General features: G+C 44.3%; 1 protein-coding gene across 2 annotated transcripts in view; it reads right to left on the reverse strand.

Moving 5' to 3' along the window:
* Window positions 1-8,773: 8,773 nt before the first annotated feature.
* Window positions 8,774-20,779, reverse strand: part of LOC121534131 (insulin receptor-like) — a 206,675-nt gene continuing 194,669 nt past the window's right edge. For both annotated transcript variants that reach the window (XM_041840613.2, XM_041840612.2), the window contains 10 exons: window positions 19,142-19,425; window positions 18,893-19,041; window positions 14,576-14,732; window positions 14,189-14,285; window positions 13,989-14,056; window positions 13,616-13,845; window positions 12,176-12,449; window positions 11,869-11,998; window positions 11,317-11,451; window positions 8,774-11,047 (listed from right to left, as the gene is read on the reverse strand). In XM_041840613.2, the coding sequence (XP_041696547.2) occupies window positions 10,687-11,047; window positions 11,317-11,451; window positions 11,869-11,998; window positions 12,176-12,449; window positions 13,616-13,845; window positions 13,989-14,056; window positions 14,189-14,285; window positions 14,576-14,732; window positions 18,893-19,041; window positions 19,142-19,425 (1,885 nt within the window). In that variant the 3' untranslated portion in view covers window positions 8,774-10,686. The remainder of the gene's footprint in view (window positions 11,048-11,316; window positions 11,452-11,868; window positions 11,999-12,175; window positions 12,450-13,615; window positions 13,846-13,988; window positions 14,057-14,188; window positions 14,286-14,575; window positions 14,733-18,892; window positions 19,042-19,141; window positions 19,426-20,779) is intronic.

Genomic DNA, 20,779 nt, shown 5'->3' on the forward strand with positions numbered 1-20,779 from the left:
TCGTAGCCGGCCGCGACCGGGAGACCCATGGGGCGGCGCACAATTGGCCCAGCGTCGTCCAGGGTAGGGGAGGGAATGGCCGGCAGGGATGTAGCTCAGTTGGAGCATGGCGTTTGCAACGCCAGGGTTGTGGGTTCGATTCCCACGGGGGGCCAGTATGATTTTTTTTAAAAATAATGTATGCACTCACTAACCGTAAGTCGCTCTGGATAAGAGCGTCTGCTAAATGACTAAAATGTAAATGTAAAAAATATCCAGAGCGACTTAGTTAATTCATCTTAAGGTAGCTAGGTGAGACAACCACATATCACAGTCACAGTAAGTTAAACTCCTAGTACCGTACAAACCGATGGGTAGATACATCCACCTCTGGCCTGCTGGCTCCCCTTCCTCTGCGGAAGCATAGTTCCCGCTCAGCCCAGTCAAAACTGTTCGCTGCTCTGGCACCCCAATGGTGGAACAAGCTCCCTCACGACGCCAGGACAGCGGAGTCACTCACCACCTTCCGGAGACATTTGAAACCCCACCTCTTTAAGGAATACCTGGGATAGGATAAAGTAATCCTTCTACCCCCCCAAAAAAAAATTTGTAAAGTGGTTATCCCACTGGCTATAGGGTGAATGCACCAATTTGTGAGTCGCTCTGGATAAGAGCGTCTGCTAAATGACGTAAATGTGCCCTTGAGCAAGGCACTTAACCCTAATTGCTCCTGTAAGTCGCTCTGGATAAGAGCGTCTGCTAAATGACTAAAATGTAAAAATGTAAATGTACTAGCGGACTGTCTGCAGCGCACTCAAGAGGATCAGGTCAAAACATTGCCGCGCTGCTGTAGCACCTGGAGAGGGATTGCTACATTTTAACTTAAACTTGACCTTTTGACCAGGCTGACATTCAAAATGTGAAAAATGTGCTGATTTAGGGTCATCGTGTGCAGGACACAAGAGTCTATTAAACATATTCCTCAAATACCGCTGAGGTTTATGAGCACAACAAGAAAAACTTTCTCCAATAATTTTATTCATAATTTTAATATAAACAGTTAATTGTTGAATAATTTACACAAAGCAAGATTTTTATTTTCATATCATTCCAACATTTACTGTACATGTCACTGCTTTCCTTGAAAACAGAAAAAAAAGACATTGTCAAGCGTTATTTAGTCATGGCACATTTTGATCCTGTACATCTGTGTGTGTGTGTGATTGTGACAAGAGAGTGAATATGATATTTATATATGTGATATACATAAAGACAATGGCACATTTTGATCCAGTGTGGGGATGTTGATCCAGTGTGGGGATGTAGCCATCTTTGTGGTGGTACGTGGGTGTGATACATGTCACCTGTATATGCATCTATGTGACAAATAATGTAACTATGGATACAGTGCCTTCAGAAAGTATTCATACCCCTTGACTTATTCCACGTTGTGTTACAGAATTAATTAAAAATTGATTAAATCGATTTTTTTCTCTCACCCCTCTACACAAAATACCCCATAATGACAAAATAAAAACATGTTTTTAGAAAATTTAGCAAATGTATTGAAAATTAAATACAGAAATATCTAATTTACATAAGTATTCACACTGCTGAGTCAATACTTTGTAGAAGTACCTTTGGCAGCGATTACAGCTGTGAATCTTCCTGGGTAAGTCTCTAAGAGCTTTCCACACCTGGATTGCGCAACATTTGCCCATTTATTCTTTATAAAAAATGTCATTCTCTGTAAGGTTGGTTGTTGACCCCTTCTAAACAAAACTGTAACTTGGCCACTCAGGAACATTCACGGTCTTCGTGGTAAGCAACTCCAGTTTAGATTTGGCCTTGTGTTTTAGGTTATTGTCCTGCTGAAAGGTGAATGCATCTCCCAGTGTCTGTTGGAAAGCAGACTGAAACAGGTTTTCCTCTAGGATTTTGCATGTGCTTAGCTCCATTCTGTTTATTTTTTATCCTGAAAAACTCCCCAGTCCTTTACGATTACAAGTATACCCATAACATGATGCAGCCATCACTATGCTTGAAAATATGGAGTGGTACTCAGTAATGTGTTGTATTGGGTTTGGCCCAAACATAACACTTTGTATTCAGGACAAAAAGTTAATAGCCTATTTTTTTTGCAGGATTACATCAGTGCCTTGTTGCAAACAGGATGCATGTACAGGCTTCTTTCTTTTCACTCTGTTTTATTAGGTTTGTATTGTGGAGTAACCACAATGTTGTTGATCCATCCTCAGTTGTTTTCTCCTATCACAGACATTAAGCTTTGTAACTTTTTAAAGTAACCATTGGCATCATGGTGAATTCCTGAGTGGTTTCCTTCCTCTCCGGCAACTGAGTTAGGAAGGACGCCTGTATCTTTGTAGTGACTGGGTGTATTGATACATCCAAAGTGTAATTAATAACTTCACCATGCTCAAAGGGATATTAAATGTCTGCTTTTTTTTATTTATACCCATCTACCAATAGGTGCCCTTCTTCTTAGTGAGGCATTAGAAATCCTCCCTGGTCTTTGTGGTTGAATCTGTGTTTGAAATTCACTGCTTGACTGACGGACCTTACAGAGAATGGTATGTGTGGGGTACAGAGATGAGGTTGTCATTCAAAAATCATGTTAAACACCATTATTGCACACAGAGCACACAGAGTCCATGCAACTTATGAGACTTGTTAAGCACATGTTTTGTCCTGAACTTATTTGGGTTTCCCTAAGAAAGGGGGTGAATACTTATTGACTCAAGACATTTCAGCTTTTCATTTTTAATGAATTTGTACAAATGTCTAAAAACATTTTCTACTTTGACATTATGGTGTGTAGGCCAGTTACATTTTAAACTCAGGCTGTAACACAACAAAATGTGGAAAAGGTCAAGGGGTATGAATACTTTCTGAAGGCACTGTAATGTATCAATGATGAATACATCAGTAACTGTAAGTCGCTCTGGATAAGAGCGTCTGCTAAATGATTAAAATGTAAATGTAAATCGTCTAACATTAACACATGGCATAGGTTCATAAAGAGGGATGTATCCTGCCAGCCTACACACAGCATTCTGGAACCATCTATGTGCACAGTGGGAGAAGGAGCAGCAGTCATAAACACAAAAAGAAACAAAACCCAAAAGTAAGACTTCGACCAAGAACGATACCGAGACAACTCCACCTACAGGTATAGTGGGACAAACAGGGGATGGAGAGCGACTTTAAAACATGTAGCGAGCTGCGTAAACTGGAGCAGACCACTGACAAAAAGACAGCATGACCACAAACCCCTTTACCCCTACAAACCCTCAATATCATCATGACCACCCCAAACCACTGCTATACTGACCCCCTTTACTGCCCCTTACCCAATCTGTCAACTGGTACGCTTCAGTCAACCTTGTTGACTTGACCATTGAATAACAAAACACAAAAACAGTTTCAGCAAGGGTAAACATAATATATAAATTGTTACATCTGCAGATTGTGTAGATGTAGTCTAGTTCGGCCCAATCAGTTTAAAAAGTGGCGTCTATTTCTTTAAACCGTACCAACTACAACCTTACACATGTGTACGTTTCATCGCACTACTAACAGACATTGTACCTAATACATAGCTGAAGGTGTTTTTCTTCATACTGCCCCCTACAGGCCATGTTTAAATGGCTTGGCAGTCTTTAGAGCGACACCCACATTAGACTGGGGTAGAACCTTTTGATTCTGATACATTTTTATAGCTTATTTATTTATTAGGATTTCATCTAGTGTTTTCCGTCAAAGAACGTGCAGTGGTCTTTTCCAGTTTTTCACATCGAAAAAGCGATATGCATTTTCTGTAGGCTGTTGGTCCGAAACAAGGACGTTTCATTCCATAACATTGCAATTGGTTATATTATGAGAGATTATTATTATTTTTTTTACAAAAATCAAAAAATCAAAACAGATGATTGACATGGCTATTGTGATTCTTGGGGTGGTAAAAACACACGAGTTGTTCCCAAACATGGGAACGTGCATTTAGAAATGGGATAGAACATGATCAAATTAACATTTCAGGCCACATATGTCATGAAACACATGTAGCCCATCAAGCCAGAGATGTGGTACTCCAATAGTAAATTTACAGAACTCTCATCTGCTCTGCTCTGCTCCGCACAGGGTAATTGGGTAGTGTCGTGAGCAAAATAAGTTTAGATTTTTATTTAGAAAAAGTAAATATACATTGATAACAATGTTTAAATTCAATAATGTACAAGAGTAGTACAAGTTTACAGTCAGAAAAGTAATTGTATTTGCCCTCTTATTTTGGTAAAATAAAAAAATAAAAATTGAAATCAACATCTCTAAATGTAATACTTTTTTTCATTTTGAAACAATCCACAGAATGATGGTTTGTTGTGAACCTGCTGCAGCATCACTAACATGCTCTGGCAAGCCACATGTTCAGGTGATCAAGAGTTTTAAACTAAAACTAAATTACCCTTTAAATCAAGTGCTTAAAATTATTTCGGGGATATCTGCCGCTATTTACAGTTAAAAGTTTTGATTAGTTTTAATACAAAATTGACAGTATGCATTTTAAATGGGGAGTTCTATTCTCCCATGTCATGCAATCAATTGTTGCTAATTATAGATGATCCCATGTGCTTTGGGTGTTGGGTTTTAATCAACAAAGAGAGATGGCCGAGATACACAATTCTATTAGCATCAAATTAACAAACTATCAGCTGGGGATTTGGGTTCATGCACAAAGCAAGTCAGAGCTTCGCCCAAGTAAAGACAAGAAGTTCAACATTTTGGTAAAACCATGAATATGGTTCACATAATTATCCCAATACAGTAATATGATGAATCATCGATCCATCCAAGCAGAGGGGAAGTGTTACCTCCCTCTGACTGGAGCTATGAGTTACAGAAGACACCTCTCTCCCATCTTAGAATGCATAATATGTCAATACTCCAGTATTCTCCTGCTGTGGGGGTTCGTTGGGGGTTTATTCCTTGACTATTGGTGATGAGTGAGGAGAGGAGACAGTCTAGTCCAGTCAAGAGCAGAGCATTCCAGTCCAGAGCAGACTAGTCTAGTCCAGAGCAGACTAGTCCAGTCCAGAGCAGACCAGACTAGTCCAGACCAGAGCAGACTAGACCAGTCCAGAGCAGACCAGTCCAGAGCAGACTAGTCCAGTCCAGTCCAGTCCAGTCCAGACTAGTCCAGTCCAGACTAGTCCAGTCCAGTCCAGACTAGTCCAGTCCAGTCCAGTCCAGTCCAGTCTAGTCCAGTCCAGACTAGTCCAGTCCAGTCCAGTCCAGACTAGTCCAGTCCAGACTAGTCCAGTCCAGTCCAGTCCAGACCAGACTAGTCCAATCCAGTCCAGACTAGTCCAGTCCAGTCCAGACTAGTCCAGTCCAGTCCAGACTAGTCCAGTCCAGTCCAGACTAGTCCAGTCCAGTCCAGTCCAGACTAGTCCAGTCCAGTCCAGACTAGTCCAGTCCAGTCCAGGGCACTGAGGGTCTGGCTGGCTGTGTAGTCAGGAGGAGGGCAGTCAGTCTGAGCAAGGCACTATGGGACAGAGCCCTGGCTTTGCACAAAGGTCCAGTTGCTGCACTTTCACATCCAGCCACCTGGGGGCAGTGAACACCACGGATCACAATGATAACAAGCATTCATTCAGTCATCATGTCCATTATCTTTGAAGAGCTGAAAAAAATGTTTGATTCACAAAGGGTCGGTTGGTTGTTTGTTTGTTGACAACTTGTTGGCTACATCTCCCACCAAAAAAATATAAGTTGCTAGGATGACGAGAGAACTTCCACTTCAGTCAGACGGGTAGGTAGCTCCTTCCATCCTCCAACACCGCAAAGCTCATGCCTCCCTGAGAAGTTACAATCTAGAATACATGTTTCTGTTTATTATGGCACATGGGATTGTCCTAGTCCAGCTCTTAGGGAAAAGTCCTTTGACCAGTGGAGGCATGCAGTGTCCAGACAGACCGCGTCGGTGGCATTGATATAATAACGTAATTTCTTGATATTCACAGTAGAAAAAAAAATACATACAACATAAACGCAAACAACTACAGAGAAATAAAAACACTTCTTGAAGATGCATCAAAAAGCCTCGAGACTAAATGCTGTCCGTATTTGACTGACTGAGCAGACAAGGAGCTCTCTGAGAGAGAGAGAGAGAGAGAGAGAGAGAGAGAGAGAGAGAGAGAGAGAGAGAGAGAGAGAGAGAGAGAGATATAGAGAGATATAGAGAGATATATATATAGAGAGAGAGAGAGAGAGAGAGAGAGAGAGAGAGAGAGATACAACACCCACCAACAACCAACCATTGAGGAGTTCATCTATCGTGTCATTGGTGAACAGCATGACCAAGGCATAGCTGAGCTATAGAAGACTTTGGCTGTATGTATGTGATCAAGAGATATGCATTTATGATTTGGACTACTCTTGTCTTGATGCAGAATTTCTATAAAAAGCTCAAATCATGTCTTCCCTAGAACAATGTATGTAAATAGGTAGAGCAGCTATCAGCTAGCTAGCAGGTATTTTAAACTTTGAAACTGTTCATTTCAAAAGGACATTAAACCAAACCTGATGCTTCGGAATCCGAGCTTCTACGCAAATAAAGGGAGCAGGAATCCTAACCCTTCTTGCGTGACAATCACCAGTCAAAAGGTTGTAGTTATAACACCATATTCTTGCCTGATTTACCCGTTCCAATTAGAACTAACATTACTACTCAAATCAGATTTTGTAGCAATGTTTAAAAACGCTTTGAGATTGTGCTTTACACTACACTGGGGATTCATCTACTTGGTTGTAAAGACGACTGACTGACTTGGAGTGAGAACTTGCTGTTTGAGTTAGATCTAGCGGGATTCTATATTGTGATAGCATTCTGTCCACGGTATGATGATGTCACAGCAGTGGTCACGGGTGGGCAGAGTCCCTGTCCTCTGATTGGGCTCCAGGAAAAACGACGGACTGATAAACGGAGAGAGATGTTGTAGCCTCGAACTGATTCCTCCAAACACCCTGAGGTAGACTGTGGTCAAACACACAGACCATACAACTACCAACTCCTTCTGACATTTATAGCTCTACTCTTTAACAAAATAGTTTTTTTTTTTTTTTTTACCTGACTTTCAACATTTAAAAAACGGACTAAAAAGCTAACTGGGTTTTTTTGTACAACGACAACGATCATAATAAAATAAATAAAATATTCAATATCTGTAATTTCTTAAAGATATGGTGATCTTCTAAATTAAAAATTGCATACACTTGTATACACTGCCATAAAGAGACAATGGTCATATGTAGAAATTGAGATCCACCATTTAACTCTATCTGGGCTGGTCATATGTAGAAATTGAGATCCACCAAAAGTATGAGATTGGAACCGATTTGATTATTTTTTCTTTTTTCTTATTCTGGGCATTCGAGTAACATCTTGAATTGGAGTAGATCAAATTCTCAAGAATTGGCAAGAATCAAAAGGGTAGTTTAACAGTGTTTCAACCCCACAGGACTAAGTGGACTTGCCATTCAAACCTTACAACAGACGAAAAATTTAGCCACAAAGACCTCTCACAAGCTGAAGTTCCCCATAGCAACAGTTAGATATAACTTAAGTAGCAACGGTCATATATTTTTCAACATCTCTAAACACAACTTGATATTTACGGTATAGGTTTAGCTCCCATCTAAGATACGTATTTCTCTCCCTCTGTCTGGCATGTATAAATACACACACACACACACACACACACACACACACACACAACGTAGCTACACTCATTAGTATGAGTGTGTGTTTCCCAACCTGTACAATGTACATCCATCTCGCTGGTCTGTGGTTGGTTGAGAAGGCACTGGATGGAGGCTGATGAGCAGCGCTTCCACCATCTCAGACACAGACAGACAGACAGGCAGGCAGACAGACAGACAGACAGACAGACAGACAGGCTGGCAGGCAGACAGACAGACAGACAGACAGACAGAGGGGTTAACGGAGATAACTGGGCGGGTTAGGGTTAACGCCAGGCCTATTACTGTAAACACCAGGCTGAGTGGATGGATGCAGACCAGATTGACTTGCCCTTAGCTCCTGTATGCTTTTCTGTCCCTTATCGATGCTTCTGACAACAGACAAGAGTGTCGCTGCCTTTGACTAGAGAGAGGGATAATGTGGTGAACCACTAATGATAGGGTTATTTGTGCTTCTCAATGGAAATGTTATGCGGACACTTCACAATCCACCTGTGTCCTTAACAACAATTTGTGGTTTCCGCCAGATAGAATGTGTGTATGTGTGATTGTGTGTGTACTTTTATTTTATTTTTTTAATCAGGGCTTAGTCTTGTGCTGGGAAAAGCTGACAGGAATGTTTTGATATCTGTTTGGAACATAGTAATATGACTTTAAAATGGGCAGAGGTACAATTTCATCACCCGTCTTTAGATATTGGAGCGATGGGTTACAATCTAAATTGTGGGGAGAGGTCCTCCAGAGAGGCATGTACACCACAATCCAAATGGGAGGGTGTGGGATTGAGTTCAATATCTTTTACTTCAGGGTGGGACGGAGGAGGGGTTGTGAATAACGGGCACATGGCGAGTCCTAACAGAACGCCACGGACTCCAGCGCCTATAGCGGAATGTCAGCCCAGCCCTGGGGGGTGGGGGGTGGGGGGTGGGGGGGGAGACAGCAGCTCCAGCATGTCCTGACTCACACACCACATGTGATAGAGGGGTCTAATGGGATTAATAGTCACCCCCCCCACCACCACCTCGCTCCGCTAACCCAGACACATACACCATCTAACTGCTCCCTCGCTCTCCCCCCTCTGCTGCCGCCGCCCGCTGTAGCCTCTGAACTCAATAGGAACTTTCCAGAACGTTCCAAATCAAAAGCATTCAACCACAGTAACATGGAAAATTCCACCAGCAGCCTGATTGTGACCTCCTTCCTGTGTCAGCGAGCAGTACAGCCAATGGACTGTCAGACTGTCTGTTGTTATGTGAGGACGGGGGGTGAAGGGTGGAGGTAGGGTCAGAAGAAACCTAGTCGTATGAGGACACAGGGTTGTGATGGAGTAGAGCTGATGCTAGGTAGCCACTCGTATAAAGTACCGCAGGGGATCTCTATCCAAGCACTGATGCTATGGGTTCCTGCAATACATCCACCTATATGGGCTTCTGACCCGATCTCCAGTCAGCTTGGAGGAGATATAGATCAATAAATCAGTGTCCTCTGACCTCTGACCCTATAAACACCACTACCAACGGAACAAGACAGTGAAGTACAATCCTCAGGACAAGCCGTCTGTCCAAGCAAGCAGACGTCACGTCTCTAGCCCCACTGATAATACCAACCAATCAACAGATTGCTAATGATCAACCATAGATACACACATGAATATAATCACATCAATGTTCAACAACAGATAACACGACGTCTAGACCATGGTTCCATCGGACCAAAGATGCACCAGACAGGACAACAAGAAGCCATTCATTCCCATTTCAGTTTTAGCATAGTTACCACCCAAACTCTTCCACTGACAGAAGAACAACATTTGAAAGATGCCATGATTTTTCTAAAATGGTGGGCTGCCCTTTGATGCCGAGGAGAACAGGGTTCTCCTGAGGGTTTGACAGAGAAGTAAAACCATGTGTGGAGGTCTGAGGCACAGAGCATTGATGATCTATTAGTGTCATTTCCAGGGTAAGAAACATTACAAAATAATAAAAGAGATTGACAAAAAAAAAGATCTTACCAGCAAAGCCTCAGATGAAAACATTACAAACATGAACTATTTACAAGAACATAAATATCGTATATATCATATATAAAATATTGATATAAAAACCAATATTCCATATATACTATATATATTCTATATATATTCTATACCCACTAAAATATATCAAAGCAGCAGCTATTGGTCAGTCGGAGGAACTTTTTTGTCCAACTTTAACTGTTTAAATATCCTTCAGCCATAATGCGAGGACACAGAAATAAAACTTAAAAAGAGATGAGACAAAAACAAAAGCTAATAAATTACAACTATTCACCAAACACCACAATAATCTGTGAAGTTTGGTATTCTGCAGAAAAAATTGCCTTTTTCCTCTGGGAATAGACATTTGTTCTAGGAGAGAGTCTGTGCCATCCCACGGTTCCAAACTGTGTAGTCATTGTTCAAAGGAAAAGAATACAAGCATTGATACACTTCTCTTTGTTTATAGGCCACATATAAAAAGGCCACTATCCGAAAAACGTTTTCATTTGAAAAACAAAACAGGAGAATGGAGGAGAGACGGGACAGCCTGGGGAGGAGGGGGGAGAGAGAGAGAGAGAGAGAGAGAAAGAAAGAGGTTTGGATCATAAGCAGCCTTCTGGTTGTTTAAGCTGTTTTTCTCTCCATCGACCAGTCCTGGAAACTTGGCAATAGTGAAAACTAAATAAAGACAGTAGAAAGTTGTAGTAGATGATTCTGGATAGATGCTAAAATGTCTCAACATGTACCAAAACGTTTGCATCCTGTGCCGCCATGCTTGGCAGCTGTGAGGAGGAAATATAATAAAGGTCCTGAGATCTGGTTTTTTGAAGGGCTTCTGAAAGAGTAATAAAATTAAAAAAAATAAAAATTAGAAAACGATAGAACAAAGGGGTTGAAAAGAGGAGGAAATGTTAGGAAGGGCTGGATCTGGGCAACGATAAGATTCGTCCGTTTTTCTTGCCACCGTTCATGTGTGTGTAGGGCACGTGCTCCTCGTAGTTGCCCCTCAGGCCCTGACTGGGTCCCTCGTCTCTGGGAAGACTGTCTCTGTCCTCTCTCTCGGAGTAGGACGACGGGTCCAGCGGGATGCTCTCCATGTTCTCCAGGTCCAAGTCAAACTCCTCTGTCTCTGGGAGCTTGTTCTCCTCGCTGTAGAAGAAGGACACCTCCTGGAAGCTGGGGTGAAGGTCCTCCTTCAACATCTCAATGATTTCCTGGAAGGTGGGACGCATCTTGGGGTTGTACTGCCAGCACATAGACATCAGGTTGTGGCTGAGCGAGGAGGAGGAGGAGGAGGAGGAGAAAGATGGATGAATGAGAGAGAATCTATGGGCTATATCCACAAGCAGCTTACCTCTGTTGGTCCCCATTGAAGCACAACTAGCCCTGGAATATCGTAGGCATATAGTAGTGTTAACTCAAACTGTTAACCAAAGTCAAAATAATATACATCATGTACTTTGTATGCTTGGTAGTGCGTATCAATGTAAAAGACTACAGATCCCATGATCCACTAAAAGATTAGTGTTTGAGACACTTACATCCTCTGTTCACAGTTCTCTGGTCTGTCTAGGTATCCTCCGTCCATGACGAATTTGAGGACCTGTTCATTGGACAGGCCCTGGTACGGCTGCTCTGCCAGGGTACTGACCTCCCACAACACCACGCCAAACGACCTGGGGACAGACAGACAGACATTATCTCATGCCAAAATAAACAGGATGTGAATAAAGAAATAAAAGACTAGTGCCCTGAAATTCAACTCTGGACCTGGAAACCAGTTCACCTGCTTTATTTCATCGTTTATCAGACTGATTTAGACCTGGGACACCAGGTGGGTACAATTAATTATCAGGTAGAACAGAAAACCAGCAGTAGTCTGGACCTCGTAGGCCGTATGGTAGGGTAAGATTTGAATCCCCCTGGACTAGTGTGACAACTGAATAAAAACAAAGTGGTGACAGAGTTACTATAGACATTATGGGGGTTAGACAGGGGGAGTGGAGAAAGATGTTCTTCTCTCAGGAGATTGAATAGAGTGGATTAAACAGGTTGAGCAGACAGGCCCTTCTGCCCACGTGTCTCTTCCTCACCAGCAGTCCGAATGAGCAGTGAACACTCCGTCCTTGAGCGACTCAGGAGCCATCCACCTGACAGGAAGCAGACCCTTCCCTCCTTTACGGTAGTAGTCTGTCTCATAGATGTCTCTGGTCATACCAAAGTCTGGAGAAACACAGTCGTATATATATATATATCAACCACAGGCACACACACGAGAGCCACCTTCGTACAGTACATCATTCCATCACCCAAGGCTCGTACACCAGTCATGATGTACTTGTTGAAACTGTACCATCACAGAGAGAATCACACGTTTGTTACAGTCTTAATCTACTGTACCTCCGATCTTGACAGTGTTGTCCTCAGCCACCATGCAGTTCCTGGCGGCTAGATCTCTGTGGACAAACTTCTTGGCGTTGAGGTAGGCCATGCCGTCTGCTATCTCCCCTGACATCTGGATCATCTCCTTCAGTGTGGGAGGGGGCTTCCCTGTGGGGTTACTCTCGGAGTCTGGGCGGAGGGCCCGCAGGAAGCTCTTCAGATCTCCGTGGGTCATCAGCTCCATCACCACCAGAGTGGGTTGGCCCTTAGACACCACGCCCAGCAGACGCACCTACAGACAGAGAGAACAGGGAGTTAGTCATTACACTACAGACAGAGAGAACAGGGAGTTAGTCATTACACTACAGACACCTACAGACAGAGAGAACAGGGAGTTAGTCATTACACTACAGACACCTACAGACAGAGAGAACAGGGAGTTAGTCATTACACTACAGACACCTACAGACAGAGAGAACAGGGAGTTAGTCATTACACTACAGACACCTACAGACAGAGAGAACAGGGAGTTAGTCATTACACTACAGACACCTACAGACAGAGAGAACAGGGAGTTAGTCATTACACTACAGACACCTACAGACAGAGAGAACAGGGAGTTAGTCATTACACTACAGACAGAGAGAACAGGGAGTTAGTCATTACACTACAGACACCTACAGACAGAGAGAACAGGGAGTTAGTCATTACACTACAGACACCTACAGACAGAGAGAACAGGGAGTTAGTCATTACACTACAGACACCTACAGACAGAGAGAACAGGGAGTTAGTCATTACACTACAGACACCTACAGACAGAGAGAACAGGGAGTTAGTCATTACATTACAGACAGAGAGAACAGGGAGTTAGTCATTACACTACAGACACCTACAGACAGAGAGAACAGGGAGTTAGTCATTACACTACAGACACCTACAGACAGAGAGAACAGGGAGTTAGTCATTACACTACAGACACCTACAGACAGAGAGAACAGGGAGTTAGTCATTACACTACAGACACCTACAGACAGAGAGAACAGGGAGTTAGTCATTACACTACAGACACACCTACAGACAGAGAGAACAGGGAGTTAGTCATTACACTACAGACACACCTACAGACATAGAGAACAGGGAGTTAGTCATTACACTACAGACACCTACAGACAGAGAGAACAGGGAGTTAGTCATTACACTACAGACACACCTACAGACAGAGAGAACAGGGAACATTGAGATATATACATTTCTCTACATAATAACTTGAGAAAATCTACTCAATTTAAAGATGGAATCCACAGTAGGTAAAACAGCGCCACCGTCCGACCCATCGCCATTGTTATTGTTTAGTTGACGTGAAGTGGAGGTGGGGAGCGTCGTGCAACGTTCATATTCTGAAGGTAATACACTACATAACAGTTCATCATGAAAGTGAATGAATAGGCTCCTTACCACGTGGTGACAGCTGAAGGCCTTCATGACGGAGGCTTCGTTGAGGAACTCTATCCTCTCTCTCAGACTGGCCGACTCGTTGACCGTCTTTACCGCCACGCGCGTGTCCGGCTCGCCCTTCACGATGTCCTTGGCGATGCCCTCGTAGACCATGCCAAACGAGCCCTGACCCAGCTCCTTCAGGATGTTGATCTTCTCCCTCGCCACCTCCCAGTCATCCGGTACGTACACTACACAACACAAGGGAACAAAGTTCTCATTTTAGTGCACTACTTCTTTACTACACTGTTTTTTTTTTTAAACACGTACACCACCTCACAGGAAAACAAACTTGCTGGAACAGTTTGAAGCGTGGTTTGTGGTTTGTCCTTACCGTCGCTAGCGCTCAGGTACTCCGGGTTGGACGAGGCGATCAGAGGTCCAGTGGGTCCCTCAGTTTGCCTGGTACACACAGTCAAACACTAGTCAAAGGTCTCCTTGCACATTTGTCTTGCCAGGCCATCATTGTAAATAATCATTTGTTTACCTGCCTGGTAAAAAAAAAAAATCGATAATCAATCAATCAAGTCTTACTTCTTCTTATAGACCATGAAGACTCCGCCCCCCACGAAGAGCAGCAGGATGAAGCAGATGATTGGACCAATGATGATGCTCAGTGAACTGTTGTCCTCTGCAATGAACAAAGCAGCCATTTGTCAGTCACTGTCATGGCAACATGAACTGTTCAAATGTGTCCAGAGTATGCTGTGCTCCCGTCTAGCCTGTTGTTGTGTGTATGTGTGGTGTATGTGTGGTGTATGTGTGGTGTATGTGTGGGGGGAGTGATGTTCTTATTGTCATGTTTTCTGATGCTTGTGAAATAAATAAAAAATAGCAATAAATATTTCGTAAAACAATATCTATAATTCCAGACAGAGTAAGCAGGGCCAGTGCCCATTGGCCCAGGCAGGCAGCACTTACTGTCGGGCATGAAGAAGAAGGTGGGTTTAGTCCAGGAGCCATTTCCTGCCAGCGAGGTGGCACGGATCTTCACAGTGTAGTTCCCAGGATGCACCACTCGCAGCCTGCAGCCTCCGATCTGGGCGTAGGTCTTCCTGGACACGCAGTGATGCAGCTCCTGGAACACATATTATTACATGGTTATAGCGTGGTTATAGCGTGGTTATAGCGTGGTTATAGCGTGGTTATAGCGTGGTTATAGCGTGTTATAGCGTGGCTATAGCGTGGCTATAGCGTGGCTATAGCGTGGTTATAGCGTGGTTATAGCGTGGTTATAGCGTGGCTATAGCGTGGCTATAGCGTGGCTATAGCGTGGCTATAGCGTGGTTATAGCGTGGCTATAGCGTGGTTATAGCGTGGCTATAGCGTGGCTATAGCGTGGCTATAGCGTGGTTATAGCGTGGTTATAGCGTGGCTATAGCGTGGCTATAGCGTGGTTATAGCGTGGTTATAGCGTGGCTATAGCGTGGCTATAGCGTGGTTATAGCGTGGTTATAGCGTGGCTATAGCGTGGCTATAGCGTGGCTATAGCGTGGTTATAGCGTGGTTATAGCGTGGTTATAGCGTGGTTATCCCACTAAATCACAGTGTTGTATAAAGTGTGTGACTGTGACCACCAGGATTTATAATACAGACATGAGGCTTCCCTGGTCTGGCCTGCTAATCAAACAGCTTTCAACCTAGCATACTAGCACTCAATCATGTCATTTCAACCTAGCATACTAGCACTCAATCATGTCATTTCAACCTAGCATACTAGCACTCAATCATGTCATTTCAACCTAGCATACTAGCACTCAATCATGTCATTTCAACCTAGCATACTAGCACGCAATCTTGTCAATATATTGGGCTCCCGAGTGGCGCAGCGGTCTAAGGCACTGCATCTCAGTGCTTGAGGCGTCACTACAGACCCCCTGGTTCGATACCAGGCTGTATCAGAACCGGCCGTGATTGGGAGTCCCATAGGGCGGCGCACAATTGGCCCAGCGTCGTCCGGGTTTGGCCGGGGTAGGCCATCATTGTAAATAAGAATTTGTTCTTAACTGACTTGCCTAGTTAAATAAAGGTCAAATAAAAATATTATCTACATACTAAAAAGCATATCTGATTATCTTTCACACTGAAATATTTGTCCAGCGTTCTTTAAGGCACTGACATTTTTACATTTTACATTTTAGTCATTTAGCAGACGCTCTTATCCAGAGCGACTTACAGTTAGTGAATACATATTATTATTATTTTTTATACTGGCCCCCCGTGGGAATCGAACCCACAACCCTGGCGTTGCAAACGCCATGCTCTATCAACTGAGCTACATCCCTGCCGGCCATTCCCTCCCCTACCCTGGACAACGCTGGGCCAATTGTGCGCCGCCCATGAGTCTCCCGGTCGCGGCCGGCTGCGACAGAGCCTGGATTCGAACCAGGATCTCTAGTGGCACAGTTAGCACTGCGATGCAGTGCCTTAGACCACTGCGCCACTCAGGAGTTATGTCAGTAAAAAGTGCAACGCATTGTTATTGCAGAGGAATCAAAGCTCTTCATTCCTTGGTTACTGAGATATCTATTTGTTTACACGAGGGGATGCAGTTCCTGTTTCTATCTCCTTGGTAACATATCTACTACAGGCTCCCTGGGTCAGACGGTGCAGTAGTGAATACCTATGAGTCCACACATTCACCACAGCAACAAAAACAAAAACAAACACACACACACCAATGTACAGGGGGTGACAATCAGAACTATAGACAGATCATTGATTTTCTTTAATAATGGCTGTGGTTGTTTATCAGAATAAGGCACAATATGGTTGAAAAAACGATCCCATTCAGACTGTAGCTACCAGGTATGCACCTAACAAACTAACCCTGGCCCAAAATAGTCCCCCAAATAACCCTCGTCATTTCCCTTTTCTATTCAAACACCTACAAATGACTGTTCTGTAAACTCAAGTCAACAAACATCCAAAACAAAAAAGAGCAAAGGGGAAATGGATTGACAGAAACACAGTTAGTTATTTGATTCTAGTATTGGTACTGACCTCAGGGTACCTATCCTCCTGTAGTTGATTCTAGTATTGGTACTGACCTCAGGGTACCTATCCTCCTGTAGTTGATTATAGTATTGGTACTGACCTCAGGGTCTCCTATCCTCCTGTAGTTGATTCTAGTATTGGAACTGACCTCAGGGTACCTATCCTCCTGTAGTTGATTCTAGTATTGGTACTGACCTCAGGGTCCCCTATCCATCCTCCTGTAGTTGATTATAGTATTGGTACTGACCTCAGGGTCTCCTATCCTCCTGTAGTTGATTCTAGTATTGGTACTGACCTCAGGGTCTCCTATCCTCCTGTAGTTGATTCTAGTATTGGTACTGACCTCAGGGTCTCCTATCCTCCTGTAGTTGATTCTAGTATTGGTACTGACCTCAGGGTCTCCTATCCTCCTGTAGTTGATTCTAGTATTGGTACTGACCTCAGGGTCTCCTATCCTCCTGTAGTTGATTCTAGTATTGGTACTGACCTCAGGGTACCTATCCTCCTGTAGTTGATTCTAGTATTGGTACTGACCTCAGGGTCTCCTATCCTCCTGTAGTTGATTCTAGTATTGGTACTGACCTCAGGGTCTCCTATCCTCCTGTAGTTGATTCTAGTATTGGTACTGACCTCAAGGTCTCCTATCCATCCTCCTGTAGTTGATTCTAGTATTGGTACTGACCTCAGGGTACCTATCCTCCTGTAGTTGATTCTAGTATTGGTACTGACCTCAGGGTCTCCTATCCTCCTGTAGTTGATTCTAGTATTGGTACTGACCTCAGGGTCTCCTATCCTCCTGTAGTTGATTATAGTATTGGTACTGACCTCAGGGTCTCCTATCCTCCTGTAGTTGATTGTAGTATTGGAACTGACCTCAGGGTACCTATCCTCCTGTAGTTGATTCTAGTATTGGTACTGACCTCAGGGTCTCCTATCCATCCTCCTGTAGTTGATTCTAGTATTGGTACTGACCTCAGGGTCTCCTATCCATCCTCCTGTAATTGATTCTAGTATTGGTACTGACCTCAGGGTCTCCTATCCTCCTGTAGTTGATTCTAGTATTGGTACTGACCTCAGGGTCTCCTATCCTCCTGTAGTTGATTCTAGTATTGGTACTGACCTCAGGGTCTCCTATCCTCCTGTAGTTGATTCTAGTATTGGTACTGACCTCAGGGTCTCCTATCCTCCTGTAGTTGATTCTAGTATTGGTACTGACCTCAGGGTACCTATCCTCCTGTAGTTGATTCTAGTATTGGTACTGACCTCAGGGTCTCCTATCCTCCTGTAGTTGATTCTAGTATTGGTACTGACCTCAGGGTCTCCTATCCTCCTGTAGTTGATTCTAGTATTGGTACTGACCTCAGGGTACCTATCCTCCTGTAGTTGATTCTAGTATTGGTACTGACCTCAGAGTACCTATCCTCCTGTAGTTGATTCTAGTATTGGTACTGACCTCAGGGTCTCCTATCCTCCTGTAGTTGATTCTAGTATTGGTACTGACCTCAAGGTCTCCTATCCATCCTCCTGTAGTTGATTCTAGTATTGGTACTGACCTCAGGGTCTCCTATCCTCCTGTAGTTGATTCTAGTATTGGTACTGACCTCAAGGTCTCCTATCCATCCTCCTGTAGTTGATTATAGTATTGGTACTGACCTCAGGGTACCTATCCTCCTGTAGTTGATTCTAGTATTGGTACTGACCTCAGGGTCTCCTATCCTCCTGTCGTTGATTCTAGTATTGGTACTGACCTCAGGGTCTCCTATCCTCCTGTAGTTGATTCTAGTATTGGTACTGACCTCAGGGTCTCCTATCCATCCTCCTGTAGTTGATTCTAGTATTGGTACTGACCTCAGGGTCTCCTATCCTCCTGTAGTTGATTCTAGTATTGGTACTGACCTCAGGGTCTCCTATCCATCCTCCTGTAGTTGATTCTAGTATTGGTACTGACCTCAGGGTCTCCTATCCATCCTCCTGTAGTTGATTCTAGCATTGGTACTGACCTCAGGGTACCTATCCTCCTGTAGTTGATTCTAGTATTGGTACTGACCTCAGGGTCTCCTATCCATCCTCCTGTAGTTGATTCTAGTTTTGGTACTGACCTCAGGGTCTCCTATCCTCCTGTAGTTGATTCTAGTATTGGTACTGACCTCAGGGTACCTATCCTCCTGTAGTTGATTCTAGTATTGGTACTGACCTCAGGGTACCTATCCTCCTGTAGTTGATTCTAGTATTGGTACTGACCTCTGGGTCTCCTATCCTCCTGTAGTTGATCTCGTACAGGATGATCATGCCGTTGGGGGCTTTGGGCTCCAGCCACTTGATGTGGACAGAGTCTGGGTGCTCCAACACCATCTCATGGCTCACCTGGCCCACAATGTCATCAGCTTTCTCTGCAGGGAGAGGAGGAGAACACAGGCAACGTGAAAGAAGAAGGAAGTCTGTACTGTGTAGTGTATAAACATACTGTAGTGTGACTGTGTACAGCCTTACCCTCGGGCAGGGTGCGCGCGCTGACGAAAGTGGCCATGCTGCAGCGCTGGGGGTCAGTGGGGTGGTTGCAGGCATGGATCTCTATCTGGTAGCTGGTGAAGTGGCGCAGGTTGGAGATGACCGTCGACTCCTTGGCGAACACCACCAGTGTCACCTTGGAGCCCTCCGCCCCCTCGCCCTCTGGGCTGGGCGTGGTCGACGCGTTGGGCAGGGTGGGGGGAGTGGTCAGGAAGCGGGGCAGGGTGGCGTTGGCCACACCCACTGAGCGACGCCGACGAGACGGTCTGAAGAAGAAAGAAGGAGAAGCCAGGTGAGATGAGGCGTGTTACAGTAATAAAGAGCTAAGACGAAAAACTTCTCAGCGGAAGGAAGTCATTGTGAGCTTTCACAATAACCAACGACCTGGTTGTCCTATGGGACCTACATACCTACCGTACAGAGCTCTGCTGAAGGTCAATGTTAGTTACTCCAACCCAGAAACCCATTTTAACAACCCAACACTGCACCTAAATCACAGGTGTTTGACCAATTACATTCATTGACCTACTATTCTCCATGCAAGGTTAGGTGAAGAGAGAGAGTGACGTTGTGAGTTAGAGTCCATGGTAAGTAGTCCTGCCCTCTGGTCACAATGCTGTCTGACCTTTACAACAACAACCATCTACTGACTCCTCTATAGTCAGCCGGGTGGGCGGCTGCAGTTACACTCATCACCACCAGATGGAGCCCAGGAGCCTTCAGCTAGCCTAGCAGCCAGCCAGTCACTAGGTTTGTTTAAGTTTGAATTGACTACAGATTGAGCAGTGTTGAGAACAGAACAAGGAGAGGCAGATAGAGATGAGCAGCTACAGTTTAGTTGTATTGTTTGTATATTGTTGTATTTTAATGTGTGTGACTGTTCTTGTCTATCAGTGTTTTGTTACTTGTCATGTTTTGTGTTTTTTTGTGGACTCCAGGAAGAGTAGCTGCTGCTTCTGCAAAAGCTAATGGGGATCCAGATAAACAAACAAGTATGACCCTGCAACTAAAGAGAGTAGAGGGAAGGTCCAACTCAGCAGGTAGGGTGACATCAGCATGGAGTGGCTTTATCTATCTGTCACAGTGAGTCTTCAGAATGCTGGCTGCCTGGCTGGGCCCACAGACAGCACCACAGACAGACAGACAGCACCACAGACAGACAGACAGACAGACAGACAGACAGCACCACAGACAGACAGCACCACAGACAGACAGACAGCACCACAGACAGACAGACAGCACCACAAACAGACAGACAGTACCACAGACAGACAGACAGCACCAGACAGACTGACACCACCAGACAGACAGCACCAGACAGACAGCACCACAAACAGACAGACAGCACCACAAACAGACACACAGCACCAAAAACAGACAGCACCACAAACAGACACACAGCACCAGACAGACAGACAGACAGACAGCACCAGACAGACAGATAGCACCAGACAGACAGACAGACAGACAGACAGCACCAGACAGACAGACAGACAGACAGCATCACAAACAGACAGACAGCACCACAAACAGACAGACAGCACCACAAACAGACAGACAGACAGACAGCACCAGAAACAGACAGACAGACAGACAGCACCACAAACAGACAGACAGCAC

The sequence above is a fragment of the Coregonus clupeaformis genome, chromosome 20 (assembly GCF_020615455.1).
Source record: "Coregonus clupeaformis isolate EN_2021a chromosome 20, ASM2061545v1, whole genome shotgun sequence".
NCBI classification, from domain to species: domain Eukaryota; kingdom Metazoa; phylum Chordata; class Actinopteri; order Salmoniformes; family Salmonidae; genus Coregonus; species Coregonus clupeaformis.